A 19,431-nucleotide genomic window follows, 5' to 3' on the forward strand; every position below is an offset into this window, starting at 1 on the left:
GGCCTGCCCTTGCTCAGACCTCACACCTGCTCTCAGCTCTTTGTTTTGCTTTTGTCTTCTCTGCTGTCCCCCAACCCTGCCCCAGGCAGTCCAATTCCCTAGATTTCAGACCCCCTTCTGTGTAGACCCCCAGTCCCCGGGCCGCTGCATAGGTCGCTCTCTGCTTCTCAGATGCTGGCAGACTTGCAGGAAGTCCACCTGTAGCTGGTCTCCCATCCCTGGGGCTCAGAGCGGCCAGGCTGGGAGCACACTCCAAGCCTGACCCTCTCCGGGGTTACTCGTCAAGTCCCCACCTCGGCTCCAGGGTGCGTCAGAGCACCAGGCTCCGGGGGTGCATGCCAGACTCAAGCCCATGGCTGACGTGTGCTGGGGGCAGGACCTCACCGTCTGGCCACGAGGCCCGTGTCCTCACTTGGCACTGAGGCTGTCCCGTGTGCGTTCATCTCGCGTGAAGCAGATGCCTGGACAGCTAAGCCACGGGGACAAACATGTGACTGGCTCACGGTTCTCTTGGCTTTTCAGGAGCTTGGAGCGGAGTGCAGAGAAGGAGCGGAGGCCCAGTCTGCGGGAGGCTGGTGCCCTGGCCAGGGCTGTCCAGCGTTACTTGCCGTACCTAGAGGCCCTGTCGCAGGCCACGGCTCCGAATGCTCATCCCAAGACCAGGCCGGACAGACCAGCAGCTCAGGTGACCGCCATCACTCGCCCTGTGGCCGGGCATGTCTCCTACCTGCCACGGGCTGTTTTCTCTGTGTGCACACCAGGCCCGACCTCAAGTCCTGGCCATTCACTGGTTTCTCTTCTGTGCCGTGTGGGTCGGGGCACACGCAGAGAATGGCCCTGGACCCTTTTACAGTCGCACACGCGTGCTCACGAGTCCAGCAGTGGTGGCCCATCCACCGTTCGTGCTGAGTCACTCAGTGGTCTGGGTTGCTTAGGGGCGAGGGTCTTTGGGGCATCTTTCCTGTGGCGGGAGCCCAAGAAAGCCCACCATCAAACACAGCCGTGACACCTGGAGGCAGCAGAGAGGGTGTGGAAGGGCCCACCCTCACCCCCGGGACCCAGGACAACAGTGGGCACACAGCTGGGAAGGAGCACGAGGGGACCCCGAATTTGGCTGGAATTCGGTTGACACAGGGTGGTTGGCCGTCCCAGTGGGCTGGGACGTGCTGGGGTCCTGCTGCTAGTCTCGCCTCTCTGGAAGCCTGTCTGTGCCGGGTGCACCTGCCTACACAGGCATCCCACACGCACAGTGTCTGGGGAGGAGGTCATTTACACCAGCGCCGGCAGGGCCGTCCAGCCATCGCAGGTGGTTCAAAAGAACGTTGTAGAGAAACAACTGCAAATCTCCGTTAGCCTCTGAGACGGAAGAGAACGGCTGCTTGTTAAATGGGAGTTGCCAGGTTTCGGCTGCCCTGGAAGGAGCAGGCCTAGTGACCGTCAGAGCCAGGGCCCTCAGCAACCCAAGAACGGTGTTTGGATGCAGCGTTGAAGTCCAGGGTGACCGTGGGTATGTCGGCTACTTGGCCGCAGGGGACACGCGTCTTTCTTGGTCGTGTCCCCTGGATTGGCCGTAGGTTTCTCTCCACGACGGAGGCACGGCTGATGGAGCTCCTCCTCCCTGCAGCCCTGCTGGGGTTTCGTCGGAGGACGGCCGTGGCTCCGGGAGATGTGGAGGAAGCAAGGCGGGTCCCTTTTTTATTTTCCTGTTGAAGAGCCACTGAGATCCTTGAAGCCGCTCTGGGCTGGGGGTCTGGTTGCGCCCTGCACGCTCCTCCGGAGGGCTCGCCGCTGGGGGGTCTCAGAGTGGCCTGTGCCCGGGCCTGGCCTCTGACAAGGTGCAGAGCCAGGTGTGTTCCCGGGTGCTGTGACCCTGCGCGGGAGGGGTGGTGAGGTTAGCGGGGGCGGGGAGCTCCCCACAAGCACATGTCCGCCCTGGGTCGTGGAATGTGTCTGCTTGGCTCGTGGCGTCCACCTGACGACGCAGCTCTTCCTTCCGGCCTCACAGGACAGCCTGGCGGGAGGGAGTCCCGGCGCGCCGGGAGGGCCCACACCACACGCTGCGCTTGGCCCAAGCCTGCTCCAGCCTGCACCCTTGGCCGGCTTCTCAGTGCGGACCCTGCCCGGGTGGAGCTGGGTCCGCTTCACACTAGTCTCTCGGCATGAAGATGTTTTACTGATTCGCTGATTCTGACTGAGCCCTTCCTACGAGCCAGACGCTCGGCAGGCCCCGCGGGGCAGGAGATGGGGTTGGCACGGGCTCTGCTGGGGGAGCTGGCAGTGGGCAGACATGGTGGGCATGATGCCGGATGCTCTGGAGTGGGTTCAGAGCCTGTCCCCTTGGTGCTGTGTGGCCTTGGGGCAGATGCTCAGTCTCTCCGGCCCGGGGCGCTGGCCGTGAAGGTGTGCGCACGGCCCGACGGCCACGGTAAGGCTGCAGGGAGACAGTGCGTGTCCAGCTTTCGGAGAAGGCCTCACTTAATAGTCGACGTTACTTCTCATCATGAACAGTCTTCAGAAACGCAGGGAAAGTAGGTCGGGAGTCTGGAACCCAGCTGCTGGTTCTTGCTGGTGTCCCCGTCTCCTGAGCAGGACCCAGGACGCGGCTGTGCTGGACGACATGGGTTCTGTCCGCGCTCCGGCACCGCATGTCCCCACGGCCCCGGTCCCATGGCTGTGCCTACTGCCCGGCACACCAGAACACCAGCACCTCCCGCAGTCCTGAAGACGGGTGACTGAAGCTCGCATAAGCCTAACAGCATCGTGTCGTCTGCCTCCTTTGTCCGCTGTGTCCTTATCACACAAAGCTTCGTGCTCAGCCTTGGCTTTGGCTGTGGGTTTTTGGGCGTCTGTAAGGGAGACGTTGCCTCGTGACTCTGCGTGTTGGACCCAGCGATGGTTGTGGAGGGGGAAGGGCAAGAGAGTAGTTAAAAGTTCTGTAGACTCGGAAGACCCAGAAGATGCCCGAGTGAAGGAACCAGCTGAAGTTTCTCAGTGGAGTGGCTCACCACGTTCCCCTAGCCTAAGTCTGGGGTCTTCTCCGTGCGCTGCACAAACTGAAGGGAGGGGGCGGGCTCCAGGGCCGCGGCTCGCCTCCGTCCCACAGGGCGCTCGCGAAGCCTCCTCAGCTGTCCCCGCTGGTGCGGGGAGCCCCAGCCTTCATTCTGAAGCCGGCACGTGTTCCCCTTTCAGCGTGGTCATCACGCACTTAGCCTCGCACTAAAACGGGGGAGTCAAGTTTAGATAGAGTCTGCGCCCTGGACACGGAGGGCGCAGGGAAGGCACCCAGGTTCTCCGCCATACCGCTGTGCTGTCCGTGCCCTACTCCGAGGAAGCCGACAGCACTGCGTCAGGGTCAGAAATCAGCGGCACCCGATGGTGGGGCCTCGTGAAGGGGGACCCCGGGGACTCCAGGGCCGGGAGTGCTGGGAGGGACGGTGGCCACACCATGGGACAGCTCCTGGGGGCTCTTGGGTTGGTCCCAGGGCATGACCTCCCGAGTGGTGAATGACTCTGCTGGACCAGCCTCCATGGGTCCGGTGAGGCCTGTGGTGGTGCTGGGGTGCGTGACTGTGTAGCTTCCTCATGCCAGCCAGTAGGATTTGCTGCCGTGTCTTTGCAGCCCTGGCTCCTGTGCGCCACAATTCTGCCACTGACTGTCTGGACATCCATCCTGGATTGCTCTCAAGGTGGCCTTTCCGTTCCAGAAGAAAGTGGGACTGGTGTCTTTCATGGACCCCAATTCCTTCGAGAGCCTGTGTCTGAAAGGTGGGGCCGCTGCCTCTGACTCCACCCTGGGGCCACTGGAGGCACAGGGAGAGGGGGCGTCTGTCCCTGCCTGCACTCCATGTCCGCAGAGAGAGATGAGAGCGGGGCCGGCGCTGGTCTCACCACGCATGCCGTTGGCTTCCGTAGTCTTTAAACATCCGGCAGGAGTGCCATCCACCAGAGTTTGTCTGGGCACTTTCCCTCACAGATGTCCCCGTGTAGTCATGGACTCTGCGGTCATCCTGCCACGTGGCCGTTTTAGCGCCACGTCACAAGGGTTATTCAGAAGATGAGCACGCGGAGAAGGAGAGCAAATGAGCACGTGGTGGCGCTTCTGGCTTAGGCTTTTTCTTCTGTGTTGAGACAGATGCTTCTCAGTGTTAAAAAATGCATGAAAACCTAGAACTTGTTATTTTCTCTGTCCAGTGTCATCTCTCTGATGAACAAAGACTGGACAGAGCAGAAGTCCATGACCGGACGTTACCAACGCTGCCCAGCAGACTTCTTTGCTAAGAAGTACAGCCAGGCAGGGCTGTAGTAGAAGTACAGCCAGCGGCGTTTTCTCATCTCCCGCTCCTCGAGTGATGAAAGTCTACGTTGGAAATTTAAGCTTTATACACCCATGATCTTTCAAGGTGCAACCAATTTCCAGTGAATTATTTTATAAATAATCTTTTTCTATGTATCTTCAAAAATCTAGCTCTAGCATAGGGTCCGAGAAACATAGTGAAGTTATTACCTTCCAAGGCTTTAATACGAATTACATCCTAACTGAAGCCCGAGGGGGTCCGAGGGCACTGCTGTCCTCACGCGCCCTGTGTTGTCGGGGCTGGGGGCAGCTGCGGCTTGTACTAACCTCAGCAGCACTGGCTGCGCATCCTGGTCGTCCCTACGGAGAACACAGTCCTTCTCAATTTACAGTATGCTGTTGGGAAGTTTAAAACCCAAATTCATCACTCGGAAATGCTGTGAATTAACTGATCTATTTTGGAGACATTGTCTCGGCACGAGCATTCTCACGTTCTACAGGCTGTGTGCTATGTGCCGGGTGAGACAGGGAAAACCTAGTCCTGCGCTGGGACCTCACAACTACTCCCCAGGGGGAAGACGTGCGCACACAGTCAAGGATAGAGCGGCTCTGTGGGGAAGGCTCCAAATAAGGGAGGCCTATGAACCAGATGGCGAGTGGGCCCGTGAGGGCTCCTCAGGGTGGGTACTGGGAGCAGCAGGAGGTCAGCAGGTAGACTCAAGTGCAGAATGTCGGGAGACCGCCCTAGTCCCACCCGAACAGCATGGACAGGCCAGGTGAGCTACCAGTCCTAGCTTTTAGAAATCCCTTGGATTGCTGATGATACAAAGAAACTCAAATGGATAGATTTCCCAAAACTAATGAGGTCATTCTAGGGGAGAAGAGGCCCCACTCCTTTCATACAGGCTGCGGCAGCAGAAGAGGAGCCAGCTGTAGGAGGGATGGGAAGAGCGCAGCCCCAACCTTAAGGAACCATGGACAGTGGATGGGGGCTAGTGTGGGGACAGGGGCCCCAGCCGCAGCTGCAAAGAGCACTGAGTGTGTGAGAAGGCAGTATGCCATGGGGGGGGCGGGACGGGGGCGCCAGACCCTCTGAGCACTCCTCAGCAGCCCTCCGGAGGCTTGGGACAAGGCAGAGCGGTGGGAGAAGATCTGTCCTGTGGGGAGCAGAGAGGTGGGGCCCACACACTGGTCTTGGCTGTAAATCAGAGACAGCTCCCGAGCTCCGAGGAGTGGCAGCTGTCTGCAGAGCATGAATCCATCCTCAGAGTCACGCTAGGGCTTAGATCCCAGCACTGCTGAAGAAAAGACTTGATCCCACCCTCATCTTTGCATAACCCATGCCTCATGGAGAGGTGACATCATACATTCAAATGCTTCTCACCTAAGTCCCCAGGGTCCAAGGGAGAAGCCCCAGACCCCCTTCTCTTGCAGTGTGGGTGTGGTGGTGCTGCAGGGGGCAGGGCTGGGTGGGGGTCACCAGACTTCTTCTGCCCTTAGGGCAATACAGCTGGCATTTGTTTTATAGACTCTGGTCTTTGGAATCGGGGGGAGGGGGGAGTGTTTCAATCTGTTCTGTGTTCCGTGAAAAAAGCATACAGCATAACTGTAGCTGGGAGTTACTGAGTCTGATTCTGCAACAAAACCAAAGCCCATTTCCAGTAGAGCTCACATGAATTCAGCCCTACAATAGCAGACTGACAGAGAAGGACTTGCCGTCTCCCAGGCACAAATATTACTTCCATCTCTACTATTCTTCATACAAAACCTAGTTTTCCATCAAGAACTGGGAGACACATGAAGGACAAGAAGAGGTGACTCATGGTCGAGAGGAAAGAGGTAATAGAAGAATAAGGATGCCCAGATGTGACTCAGGTGGTGTAGTGATGAGGAAGGGACACTTTAATAAGGAAATATATTAAAGGATTGGGTGGGAAAGGTGAGAAACACACATGAACAAATAGAAAACTGCAGCAGAGAGACGGAGACAATAAAGGAACACCAAATGGAAATACTAGAATTGAAAGCGATAAGATCAGAAATAAAGCATCACTTGATGAGTTTAGTAACAGACCAGACACAGCAGAGGAAAGAATCTATGAATTTCAAGTCAGGTCAATAGGAATGATCAAAAATGAAGCCTAAAGAACATAAAAGAAGTACAAAAAATGAACAAAACATCCGAGATACATGAGGCACTATTAGATGCTCCAACATATGTGTAAATGTCATCCCAGAAGGGAATGTGAGAAAGAGATGGGGTAGAAGATGTATTTTGAAGAAATAATGCCTGGGATTTGCCCAGAATTGATAAAAGACATCAACACATAGATGCAAGAAGCTTAATGAACCACAAGGAGGATAAATAGAAAACAAAATCTTGGCATATTGTAATCAAACCAAGGAAAACCCAAGACAAAGAGAAAATCTTTGAGGTGTACTGAGGAGAAGAAAGACATCGTATCTTGGGGAATAATTGTGAGAAGGAGTCTTACTTCTCATTAGGAGACTAGAAGACAGTAGAACATAGAGTACTGAAAGAAAAGGAAAAAAGTCCATCAATTTAGAATTCTGTGTTGTTCAAAACTGTAGAAGAAACAGGGGAAAATCCGTGTCTGGAAGATCCCCGCTACAGAAATCATAAACAAAGTGCTTTGGCTTAAAGAAAAATGACACCATAGAGAAACCCATATCTAAAAAACAGAATGAAAATGACTGGGAGTGGTAAATTTGCAAGTAAATATAAAAGATACATACACATAAGAGGTCTAAGATTTTGATGAAGACTATTGCATATTTAAAAGAAAATCATAGAAATGTATTTCGGGGTTTGGGGCGTGTGGGTGGCTCAGTCGTTTAAGCATCTGCCTTTGGCACACACAGGTTGTGACCCCGGGGTCCTGGGCTGGAGTCCGACGTTGGGCTCCCTGCTGGACGGGGAGTGTGCTTGTCCCTCTCCCTCTGCTTCTCCCAGCTGCTCATGTGCTCTCGCGTGCACGCACTCTCTCAAATGTGTAAATAAAACCTTTTTAAAAAAAAAAAAAGGTATTGGGGGGGTTATAGCTTATGTGGAAGAAAAGTAAATGGCAACAGGAGCACAAAAGTGATTTTGAAGTTTTGTATTATTACATGAAAGTGCACTATAATAAATTAAATATAAACATTTTAACTTACACAGCATCCATCTTAATAAGTAAGCAAAAATAGGTATAACTAAAAGTCAATTCAGGGATAAAATGAAATGCTGAAAATGCTTTATTTATCCATATGAAGGAAAGAAAGGAGGAGGTAAGGGAGGAATAAAGACCTCGTGGGCTGAATATAAAACAAATATCAAGAAAGCAGACTTAAGTCCTCCCGTATTGGTGATTGTGTCATACAAATGGGCTGAGCCCTCCACGTGAAAAGCAGGGATATTCAAGTTTAATAAAAGCAGAGAACAATTAACTATATTCTACTAAAGCCAAATCACATGAAATTAGAAAGACCTATGTCAGTTGGAAGTGAAAGTGTGGAAAATATACACAAAGGAAACTCTGGATAGAGCCGCTGCGGCTCTGTTGTTGCTGAAGGGCACGTCAGGACCCACGGCGCTGCGAGACACTCACGTGTAAGCATGACCCAATGATCAGTTCGTTATAGGATGCGAATCTGTTTCATGAACCTAACGTCAGCACTTCAAATACGTAAAGAAAAACTATGAGAATACTAAGAGAATTATACAAGTCCGCAGTCACTTTTAGATATTTTAACTCTCCTTTCTCAAGAACTTCTTACACAAATAGATAAAATATCGTTAATGATATAAAAGATTTGAATAATACCATCAGAATCTTAATCTAATGGATATTAATAGAATGATAATATCCATAAAAACTGCTGAATACACATTATTTTTAAGTGTACACAGAGTATTTCCCAATATAGATCATGCCCTGGGCCATAAAATAAGCCAGTAAATATCAGATGATTAAAATAATATAGGAAAAGAAAACTTCAGATCATTATCCCTCAGAAATATAGAAGCAAAAATTCGAAATAAATTTTAGCAGATCAAATCCAAGTATATAAAAAAAGATAATATGTGATGATACAGAGAAATTGTCTATATTTGAAAATAATTGAGTATAATTCACCACATTAACAAGAAAATGGAAAACTACACAATAGTTGTAAAAGATGCAGAAAAAGTATTTGACAAAAGTCATCATTGATTCAGGATAGAAATCCACAACGAGCATCGCACTGAATGAAGACTGAAGGTTTTCTGCTTGAAATCTGGAATTAGAGTAGGGGGGTTGCTCGTACCTCTTCTGTGCTGGAGCGTTTAGTCAGTGTAGTAAAGCAAGAGGAGGAAATCAATGACATCCAGATTACATGACCAGCTTTGTGGAAAATTTGGAGGAATCTACAAAAAAAACCTACTAAAACTAATAAGTGAGCACGGAACTGCCACAGAATGTCAAGTAAATGTGCAGAAATCAGTTATATTTCTATACACTAACTGCAAACAGAAGTCATTTACAGTAGCATCAAGACTATGAAACAAGAGAAAGATAACAGAATGTGTAATGCTTTCTACACTGAGAATTAAAAAAAACCCACAAGAGTAACTAGAGAAAGTCCAAATTAGTGGAGATACGATCACATGTCACACGTCTTAGGTGTTGAGGTTCCCCAGACTGACGTACAAATGTGACAACCAGTGAAGTCCAGGAGAGAAGAACTCGTAAGTTGGACTTCATAAAAATCAGCAAGTCTCTTCTGCGAAAGGTCCTGGTAAGAGAATGAAAAGACAAGTCACAGGCTGGGAAACAAAATTTGCAAATAATACATCTGAAAAAGTACTTTTCTCTGTGTTGTATAAAGAGCTCTCAAAACATTAAAATGGAAAAAGATGAGGTGAGTAAAGAATCGAGCACAGCGTCTGAAGACACTTCACCGAAGAAAGTAAATGGTGGCAAATAAAGTCAGGTGCGATGATCCGTGTGGCTCGTCGGGGAAATAAAACGCACCGGCAGGGGCTGCCGTCTTGCGCCTACAAGCACGGCTGAAAATTCAGAGACCGCCCACGTGTTGGCACGGTGGGGGGGAAACGACCTGTCACCCGCTGCTGGTGGGAACACGCCCACCCGTGATCCAGCCGGCACACTCCTGTCCGGGATCCTGCAGACCTTAGTCCGCTCAAAGACTGTTCACGAACGTTCACGGCAGCTGTCGTCATTCCCACCAACCGGAAAAACTCAACGCCTGTCGACAATTGACGAGACAAGGGGATGCTACTCGGCGACAAAGCAATGGCTTACTGATGCATGCCATATCTCGATGCCTTTCCAAGTCATCATGCTGACGGACAGTGCTTGCCGATAGGGTTTTATTTACACGAAGTATGAGACAATACAAAGCAGTGCATGAGTGATGGAGGGAAATGAGTGCTTGCCTGAGGATGTGGGAGTGGGAGGCTGTGGGACGGGAGTGTGGAGGAGAAGGACAGACAAGCGCACTTTTGGGGTGAGAGTTTCGTTCGTTGCTTTAACTCCGGTGATGCTGCTCATAGGTGCGTGGTTGTGTCGGTAAAAGTGTGTGCTCTTTGTTATGTGTCAAGTACATCTTAATAAAGACGAACAGGAAAGACAGCTGAGCAAGCCGACACAAAACGTGTGAGCAGTTTGAACAGGCGCTTTATAAGAAGAAGAGCTATAAACAGCCAATTAGGCCCTTAGAGGTGCCAAACATCATTATTCACTGGGGAGATGTGGCGTAGCTCCACAAAGGACCACTACTTCCTGTCCGCCAGATGGGCCAGAACAGAAATGCAGTGGCTGTGGTGCGGACTGCCGGGGAGGGTGTGAGGCAGTTGGTGGGACCTAAACGTAGAGCCGCGGTGTTGGCGGTTCCTTGCTCTTGACCCTTCGACTGTCTGGCAACACGCTCCAGATGGCACAGTGCGTCCACAAGAAGACCTCTGGCTGGACGTCCACGGTGGCTGTCTTCTCACAGCTGCGGGCTGGAACCCAGCGGGGCGTCCTCCGTTTTTGAAGAGGTGCTGCCCTAGGGAATCCAGTCTGGGGGCTCAGGGTTCCTTCTGGCCCCTACTTAGAGGTGCTGCTGGGAGGAGTGTGTGTCCAGATGCAGCTGTGAGACCAGGGCCACGACGTGGTGTCTGAGCCACAGCCGTGACGGTCATTTGATTTAGATCTGCTTTCTCAGGCTGCTACTTCTACTGACCGGGGGGGGGAAGCTGGGATCTCGTGGTAGATCTGTTCTCAGGGTTGTGTCTAATATGTAGGAAGGGATTAATCGTAGTTACTCTGAGTGCCGTCCCCCGTTCCCGCCCGGTAAAGTCCTCCCTGCAGAGGCAGGCCACCCCCTTCCAGAAAGCCCAAGGTTCCAGTCGGCTCAGAATAGAGCTCTGTGGGCAAACATTTACGTGTTCATCTGCTTACCCCGCAGGTGGAGGGTCTGAGGAGCGACAGTCATGGGGGCTGGGGGCAGTGTGTGACCTCACACGGTGGGGTCTCACATGCAGCATCTCTCCCAAGCCCTGCCCCCTTCTCCTCCTGGCTCATGTTTCCGCCTTCCTCCCGCTGGGCCCCAGGCCCAATCCTGCGGCTACAGAGCAAGGCCGCCGGCCCTGCCCTCCGACAGCTCACTTGCTGGGAGGAGAGAGGGTTGAACACACGCACAGGAAGCCACAGAGAAGCTTTGTGAAAAGTCCTTATTTCTTGGTTTTTTTTTTAAATTTAAATTCAATTAACCAAGGGATCACACATCATTGGTTTTTAATATAATGTTCAGTGTAACACCCAGAGCTCATCACATCACGTCTTGTGTTGGATCCGTGCGGGCAGACGACAGCCTCTGTTTTTGATCTAACTTCTCATGTGTGAGAAGCTACGTGGCGATTCTTCGACAGTTGTCCACTTCTCCCTTTTGGACTCCTCCGCTCCGATCGGACAGGGAGAGAGAGAGCCACAGCCTTGTCCCTTCTGTGGTCTCATGCTCTACAAGGACGAGAAGTTCCCCGAGACCTTCAGTGGTCTACAGAGACGAACAGAGGCTGAGAAGGTGGAGTGAGGTGTCTGCTTTCCAACCAGGGACTCCGCCACCAGCTGAGTCAGAACCCTGAGTTCTTGTCCAGTGTCTTGCATGTTTATTTTTTAACCCAAAAACGAGGTCAGCAAGTTTCCGCCTCCAACTCTGCCACTCTCCTCCAGACAGACTGCAGGGCGAGCCTGCTTCCTTCTGCTACGCAGCCTAAGGCCAGATGTGCGGGGCTGTGTCCCAGGGCTGGTCCTCACTTGCCAGTGGATGCCGCAGTTGTGTCTACACCGTGGGATTGTTGAAAGGGTCAGAAAGAATCAAACACAGAAACCCAAAGAGGAGCCTGTCACCAGCACTCAGAAAGCAGTTCCCACTCTGAGGTGGGTGTCTTGGTCGCTGGCCTGCAACTCCAAGCTTCGTGCTCATCCCAGGTGGGCGGAGGACGGACTCTGCGGCGGTGGTTCCGTTGAACCAGTTCCCTGCTGAGCCTGAGGCTGTGGGTGCGGGGCTGGGAAGGATGAGATGCAAAGCAGGACAGCCAACGAAGCAGAAGTGGCAGGAGGACAGGTCATGTGGGTGTGTAGAGAGCAGGAGCCGGGCTGCTGGCTTCGCGCCGCCAGCCCTTTCTAGAACCATTCCCAGCGGCCGTAAGGCAGCGTCGCCGTGGACATCCATAATGTAGAATCCACAGCGCTCATTACGCTCAACTTTCTGAAAAATTCATTGATCCCGAGTTTCAAACTTAACATTTCTTCAACCACGTAGATTTTGTGAACTCTGTAAAAAGTGTTTGGAGACTCATTTTTCTAACCGAAAGCTGCCTGCGCCGCAGAGAAAGGCAGACCAGTGTGAGGCTCCCCTAAAGGCCGATGTGTCTTTTGTGCTGCCAGCAGTGCTGTCGTAGGAACGACCCTTCCGGTGTGTTCCCTGCGCACGGGCGGGCTGGCTGCGCCAGGCCCGGCCCCCTTTGGCACGGTGGCCTTCTCTCTGTGTGGGAGGGAGCGAAGGAAGGGTAGGGGGAGGGAGAGAGGGAGAGGAAGAGAGTTCACCACGCACCAGAGTCCTCCTCTGTGTCCTGAGCACAGAAAGGCACAGCAGAGGCACCCCTGCTGCACATTAGGGAGTTGCAGGTGGAGGCTTCCCGAGACCCCATACGGGGAGCCCAGTCTTGCCACGTCCAGCGGCACCATGGGGCCACCTCGTCAGGAGGCCTGTGGACTGTGCGGCTGCTGCGCAGCGTCTCTTGACAGCACGCGTGTCTGGAGCGCCGTGCTTGTCAGGGTTGCCTTTGGGCCGCGAGGCAAACGGGAGAAGATGTTCTGTGTCCAAGAGACGGCCTGGTGTGAGTCTCCTAATTTGCTTTGGGTCCTCAGCATCAGAGGACACCTGAAGAGCTTCGGTGGCCCATGTGTAGACCTAGGTGTCCCCGCTCAGTGCTCGCGGGACCCCGAGGCCTCCGGGCCCTCCCGGCAGCCCGATGTCCTAACCGCATCTGGGACCAGGGCGGGTGGATTCTCACGAGAGGAAGGAAACCTGACTTCAGCTCCGGGCCCCAGGTCGGGGTGAGGCTGGCGGGAAGGGGAGAGTCCACGCCAGACTCGTGGTCGGGCGGACAGGCTGCGGCTCTAGGCGGTGTCAGCCGGCTGCCGGCAACGAGCTGACGGTCCCCTTCCCTCCATATCAGGGTCACTGAACACCTGTCCGTGTAAGACACACTTTCACGAAGAGTCCCACGGGCCGTGAGCTAACTCCCGTTTTTACCGGTGCTGTGCCGCAGCCTCATGTTGGAGACCTTCTTTCCGCAGAACGTCGGCCAGAGCGCGGCACGTCTGCCTCCAGCTCGCGTGATGCCGCTGGTGTGCTGGTGGCGGCGAGGAAACTGCTGGTGGCGGCCTGGTGCTGCCGCTGGGGGGGCGCTCAGGGCGGGGTCATGGTCACAGAGGTGATGTTGAGGGGGGCGGTTGGAGCAGGGTCATGGTGACAGAGGTGATGGCTCCTGAGGGGGGGCGTCAGAGCTGCGTCATGGTCACAGAGGTGGTGATCGTGCCCCCTGTTTATCCAACACCTCCTCTGAGCTGTGTGCTGTGTCTTGGAACCAACTTTTTCATTCTCCCCCAGCCTTATACTTGTTAAGGAAAAAGGAGGCATTTTCCTAATTTTGAAGGCAGTGAAGAGGGAAGCTCGACGTCCTCCAGGTGCCCCGGAGCTGCGCTGGCGGATCAGGCCCGCCTCCCACAGAGCCGTCTTCCCCTGCTTTGTTCAACAGCGGGGACGGTGGGGGCCGGTGGGTCTGCTCCTTCGCATGTGGCCGCCTCGTGGGAAAGGACCTCAGGGTCAAGTTCAGCAACCTCTGGGGGCTGTTCCCAGATGCGCTGTACAAACTGTACCGTGTCAAGGATGCGCCAGCCAGAGTCCTCTGACGAACGCTGTGAAGAATTAACGTGCCACACGCGGCCGTGCCGTGTGCGGGGAATTGCCGATTTGGGTACTCTCAGGTGCTAACCGTGGTTGCCCAGGTCGGTCCCAACAGTCGTTCAGCATTATTTTAGGGAACCTGACGTCATTGGTTTGTTGAATTCAGGCTTAAAACCTTCAGAGTGGGGAGCGGCTTCTGCACAGTTCATCTGGGGACGTCCCACCGCGTCGAGGACAGGGAGTGTCCGAGAAGGCCGAGTGAGTGACCGCGGTGGGAGCGGCGGGAGCCCCAGCCGGGACCGCCCGTGCCAGCCTGGTCACCGTTCCCGATGGACGGCTTAGAGGCTACACACCTCGCCAGAGCGACGCTCACGGGGACTGTGAGGTCAGAGTTGGGATTCAGACCCAGGCAGCCTTGCCCCAGAATCCAGCCTCGTCCTCCAGCCCTGTCCTGCAAGACGTGACGCCACCAGCAGGAAGCCACCACTAGATCCGCGTGCTGCTGGTCTCCCAGCGGCCTGGCTCCGAGTTGCTGGCTGGCCCCTTCCCTGGGCCCCAGCGAGCTCCCCGGAGGCCCCGTCGTGCTGGCTGTCATTTACAGAGGACCTGGTGTGACTTGTCAAAAACGATGTTTTCTATTATTTCTGCAGTTTGCCTACCGAAATGCTATTTTTCCCTCTTCATCTTGATTTGGTTCACAGGAGAAACAGACCCCAAAGAGACCGTTGACCGCCGTCTTCAGCGCAGGTGACCCTCAGCGGGGATGTCCTGCGTGCTGTGTTCAGCCGGGTTTGTCCCGGAGCTCTCCGGTTCAGCCGCAACTAAAGCCCTTTGAGTAGAAGCTCTGTGAGGCTGAATTCGTAGCCAAGAGAGGAGAGATGCTGCCAGGCACATGACTGAGGCGCGGGGACGCTCTCCGCCGCCTCAGCGCTGTGACCTGACTGGGTGTTTGGGGACGGTCTTTCCGAGCCGGAGTTCAGGCTGAGCTTAACCTTGACCCTTTGGCCCAGTTTGTGGGAAACCGCTGGGGGCCCTTTGCCTGGTAGCACTGCATTGTTCTGCCCCTTTGTCTAATGAATCTTACTTTTTTCTAAAGGAGAAGCCGTTGATTTCAGCTAGTGCTTGGAGAGCATGACACAACCGGGATGACAGCTAAGATGACACCGTTTTAGAAATAAAGGCAATCTTAGAGACAATGTCCCGTGTCCTCCTTTGACAGAAAATTGAGTCTCAAAACGTCAACAGATTTGCCCAAGTTCATATGTGAGAAAAATAACTAGAACCCATACTAACCCCAGTTTTCTCACTTTTGACTCGCCACACCAAAGTCTATCCTGGAAGGCTGCACCCCGGTATTTTTGAAAATAGCCAAGCTTGGGAGTCTGAGCCAGTCGTCTTCACTTCAGGGACGCTCACATCTTACCTAGATCCCAAGGTCTACTCCCCACTGACTCAACACTGACCCCGTGCCCCAAGCGAGGTGCGTTTAGAAAACATGATGGGCAAGATTTGAAGAAGTTACAGTCCACGCACCTGTGCCATACCATGAAGGCAGCTCTGGACAGGCCTCCAGGACAGCTGAAGTTTTCTGGGAACCTCCATGTTGGAAATTTCCATGAAAGTTTGATGGTCCCACAGTCAGAAGTAGAACATTGAACTTCTCAACCTTTTTGTAACTGTTCCGGGCGGAGGACGGCTGGGCCTTGACTTGTCCAGAGGCAGCACAGTCTGATGAGAGCACACGCGCCTGGGGAAGTGGACCGAGAGATTGCGGAGGACATGCGGGAGGGGGCTCGGGGGCCTGGTGTGACCTAGAAGGTTAGAAGAGTGACCCCGGCAGCTCTACTGGTGCAGAAAGTTGCTGTTAAAGGAGGAGGAGAGAAAGGGATTTCAGCAGTCGGTAGAGAGAGCTGCGGTGAGCTGGCTGTGGGACGGGGCGGGAGGAGCTTCTGCTGGCCAGAGTGTCGCAGCCACACGGCGTCCTCGCGCACCGATAAGCTCAAGTGCGGGTGACAGAACCGGAGAGACGGTTCTCCGCGTCGCTGACCGGCGGGGAAGTGCACGTCGTGGCCTCAGCGGGCTGCCGCGGCCCCGGTGGCTGGAGGGAAACAGCCGGCAAAGAGGAGGAAGAGAAACGGGGCCTCTCCCCGGCGGGGGGCGCGTGAGCGGTGCGGCCGCGGCGGACAGCGTGCCGGCAGGTCGCGAGCGCGGGTCCCCACCCCTGGTGCTGTCCCGGACGGCGTCCGAGGGAACTGGAAACGCGGCCCCAGGAAACGCCCACGACTGTTCCTCGCGGTGTAACGGCCCCAGAGGTCCGCCAACCGACGAACCCAATGTGGGCGTTGGTCAGGGCGAGGTGTTTGGCGGCGGGAGGGAGGCAGCCCCGGATGCCGCGGCCCTGCTCCTCCCGCACAGGGCGCTCTGGGCAGGAGGCACGAGGCCATGTGCTCAACGAGTCCCCCGATGGGACTCGTCCCGGTCGGGCGACTCCGCGGAGACGGGAGTGACCGGCGGCGGCGAGGGCTGGGGGAGGGGCTGAGTGCGAGGCTTGTTCCGGGGGAGCCCCGTGCGCTGGAAGGACGGACGGCGGGGATGTTCGCGCGGCTCTGACGTGCGGGAACCGCGGGCCGGGTGTTCGGGCTGTGTGACGCCCGTCTGGAAAGCGGCAGCTCCGGTGTGGGGACCCGCGGGCCGGGTGTGGTCTGTCGGGGCCGGGAAACTCGGGCGCGCCCGTGGGAGATGGCGGGCGCTGCGGTCCTTGAGCACTGGGAGCCGGTGCCCTTCCGAGTGGCTGACGTGGACGCTCACCTGCTGTGTTTGCTCCCGGCCCCTGCAGGGTGAGGACCCCCGCGCCGACGGCGTGCTGACCTTCGCCGCGCAGACGGCTGCTCTGACCTACGCTCCTGGGCCCTGGGCCGAGCACCCCGGGAGCCGCCCTTTGGGGACCCGCGGCCTGCAGCAGCCTGACGAGCTCAGCCCCAAGGTGGATGGCGGCGCTGAAAGGCAGAGCCCGGTCGCCGCGCTGGTCACCGCTGTGGCTCGGAAGCCCCCCGCGCCCCACAGGGAGGACGACCCCGGGCCTCGAAACCGCCTGCGCGGACCTTGGAAAACAGCGAGGGTCCTTTCGGCCCCAGCAGTCCTCCGGAAATGGTCTCTGCCTCCAGGAGACCCCGAGGACCCCCCTGCCTTGGGTGATGGTAAGTCAACACCCCCGACAGTCCCCCGTGGTCTTGTTGCTTCTGTCTCTCTGGCTCCTGCCCAGGGCCAACCCCTTGCACTCTGCCCGTCCTGAGTGGTTGGTGGCCGGTAGCGCTGTCCTGGGTCAAGGCCGCAGCGGTGTGGCGTGAGGAATGGCCTCCAGCACCCTCCTGGCCCCCTGCCGCTGTGGGAGAGAAGCAGGTCATTGTCAGGCCCCGCAGCAAAGGGCCCTTCTGGGGGTGGCGAGAGCCGAGGGTGTGTGGGCCCCGCCCGCAGCATCTGTCACGTTATCACTGATGAAGGCGCTGAACCAGGCTGGGGACATTAGCAGATCTGGCCCCCAAACCGTGCTGGCCACGGAACATTTGGAAAATGGAACATGAAGGCTTTTGCTTTCGGTGTATGTCACCCCTCAGCACTTCAAACCCGGGGCCACCTCACGGAGTTATGGTGGTTGGCCTCTCCCCAAAATCCCAGTGACAGTAACGCCACACAGTGCCGTGAGGGTGCCTGTGTGCCTCGAAGTGACTGGCTCTCACGCTGCTCCTTTGGAGTCTCCCGCAGGTCGCGGCCCTGCTGTGGCCGCCCCAGGGAGACGGGGTATGGACAGCCCCTCCTCTGCTGGGTGCAGGGGGCTCTGGGGTGTCTGTCTTCTAAAACATCAAATATCAAGGGAGACTCTGATAAAACGTGACTTCTTCTTTGAAGATATACAAATAATAAAATTGAGCAGATAGCGGGTTTCTACAAAAACGGCCCAAGAATCACATTAACATCACCGTCTTTCTGTGAGTGACGCCTTAATTGGATTTGCTCTGACAGCCTTCTTTTCTCCGTGCTGCTGCTTTTCAGCTAAGTAGGTCTCTGTTCTCTCTCTCTCTCGGCCCACAAAGCCATTACGGCACCTTCTAAATGGAAGGAAGAGAAGTTATCATTAGCGGGAGGCCCGGTGCTTTCTTCTCTGTCCTGGCGCGGAGGGAGAGCTGTGAGAGAGCAGACTGTGCACTTGCCTACGGATTGTTTGCCTGTAAATACGCCATTGTGCGGCGGCCCTCCCCACGGGCGGCTACCGCGGCAGGAGCGCCGCACCCTCCTCTGGGGGCCGTCGCTCCCCCTTCAGGCCGCGCTGCGCTCTCAGAAACCCCTCTTGCTGGCCCATAATTACAGACTCCATCAGAGGCCTTTGTCTGCTGATGGGCCTTTCACATCGTCCTTCCACTTCCCGTCTCCCGTGGCTCCGTGTCCCCCACACCTGGGCTGTAAACACACCGCGGATGGCCGCGCCCACCACCCAGCCCCCGAGCAGGGGCCTCTGCTCCCTCCGCTGGCCCCTCCGTGGCGCTGAGCGCCCACGAGCTTGTGCTGCTGTCACGCGATGGCAGGTGTCCCCTCTCTGTAACACGGCTTCCCTGACGCTGTTCTCCTCTCGCACAACTTAAAAAATCCCACCTGTCGACATCTGTCAATGGCCTCTGCCCTAGTCACTGGACATAGGAAGCCCGTACCGGGGGGACTTTACAGCCATCAGAGAGCCAGGTGTGTTCGCAGAACCTGACGCACTCGGGGGTCCGCTCCCGCTCAGAAGGGCTTCCTGCCTCCCCCTCCCTGGGGACCGGCCCTTCGTCCCGACACCCCGAGGTGCAGATCCCTGGGAACGTCCTCTTGGAAGAAGCTCTTCCGTCTGCAATGACCCTTATCAGCCGCGCACTCTGGCGTTTTCTCCTGTGCTAACTGCCGTGTCGGTGTCTTCTCACACATGCCGTCTTCCCGGCTGCACGTGACGCTTGAACAGACGCGCGTGAGACGTCAGCCACAGAATAGACTGGGTGCCGTAGGGGACCTTGGTGCGCTGCGTCTCAGGCTTCGGCGGAAGGCGGCGCCGGGTCCCCCGCTGCTTCCTGCACCTGCTCCTCCCGTCCTCAGGGGCGCCGTCCGTCTAGTCTCTGAGCCGTATGGCTGCAGGATGGGGACACCCGGCCCTCAGCGGGCTCACCCGTGTGAGAATTAATGTAATGTCTCGATACCGCTGTCTGATCACGTGCACCTCTCCTAGTGGTCGCAGACGTTCCTTACGATTTCTTTTCTTTAAAGCAGGATCCAAAGAGCCCTTGAAGGGGCGGCCCTGTCTGCGTAACCTCGCATAAGCGCTTTCCCCCTTCTTCCTTTTCTCACAACACTTTAGAAAATGAATTCACTTGTAACGGTTTTTATATTCTGGATTTTGCTGATTATGTCCCGAAGGTAACATGTAATTTGTTCCTTTGCTTTGTACTTTCTGTAAACCTGGAGCTATAGGACCTAGACCAAGACTGGACTGTGCAGCTCATGCTCAGGAAGAAGGTTTCCGTCACTGAGACAGTCTGGTCACCCCACACTCTGGTCAGTGAGACAGAGTCGGGTCACCCCACAGTCAGGTCACCGAGACAGATTCGAGTCACCCCACAGTCAGGTCACTAGAGACAGAGTCGGGTCACCCCACA

The 19,431-nt window shown here is 55.4% G+C and overlaps 1 protein-coding gene across 1 annotated transcript in view; it reads left to right on the top strand.

Annotated features, from left to right (window-relative positions):
• PTPRN2 (protein tyrosine phosphatase receptor type N2) overlaps positions 1–19,431 on the top strand; it is a 710,237-nt gene that overhangs the window by 249,487 nt on the left and 441,319 nt on the right. Inside the window, exons 5-6 of the mRNA XM_032840229.1 lie at positions 523–685; positions 16,590–16,950. Coding sequence (XP_032696120.1) covers positions 523–685; positions 16,590–16,950 — 524 coding nt within the window. The remainder of the gene's footprint in view (positions 1–522; positions 686–16,589; positions 16,951–19,431) is intronic.

This window comes from Lontra canadensis, unplaced genomic scaffold, assembly GCF_010015895.1.
Source record: "Lontra canadensis isolate GAN:19392208 unplaced genomic scaffold, GSC_riverotter_1.0 scaffold111, whole genome shotgun sequence".
NCBI lineage: Eukaryota > Metazoa > Chordata > Mammalia > Carnivora > Mustelidae > Lontra > Lontra canadensis.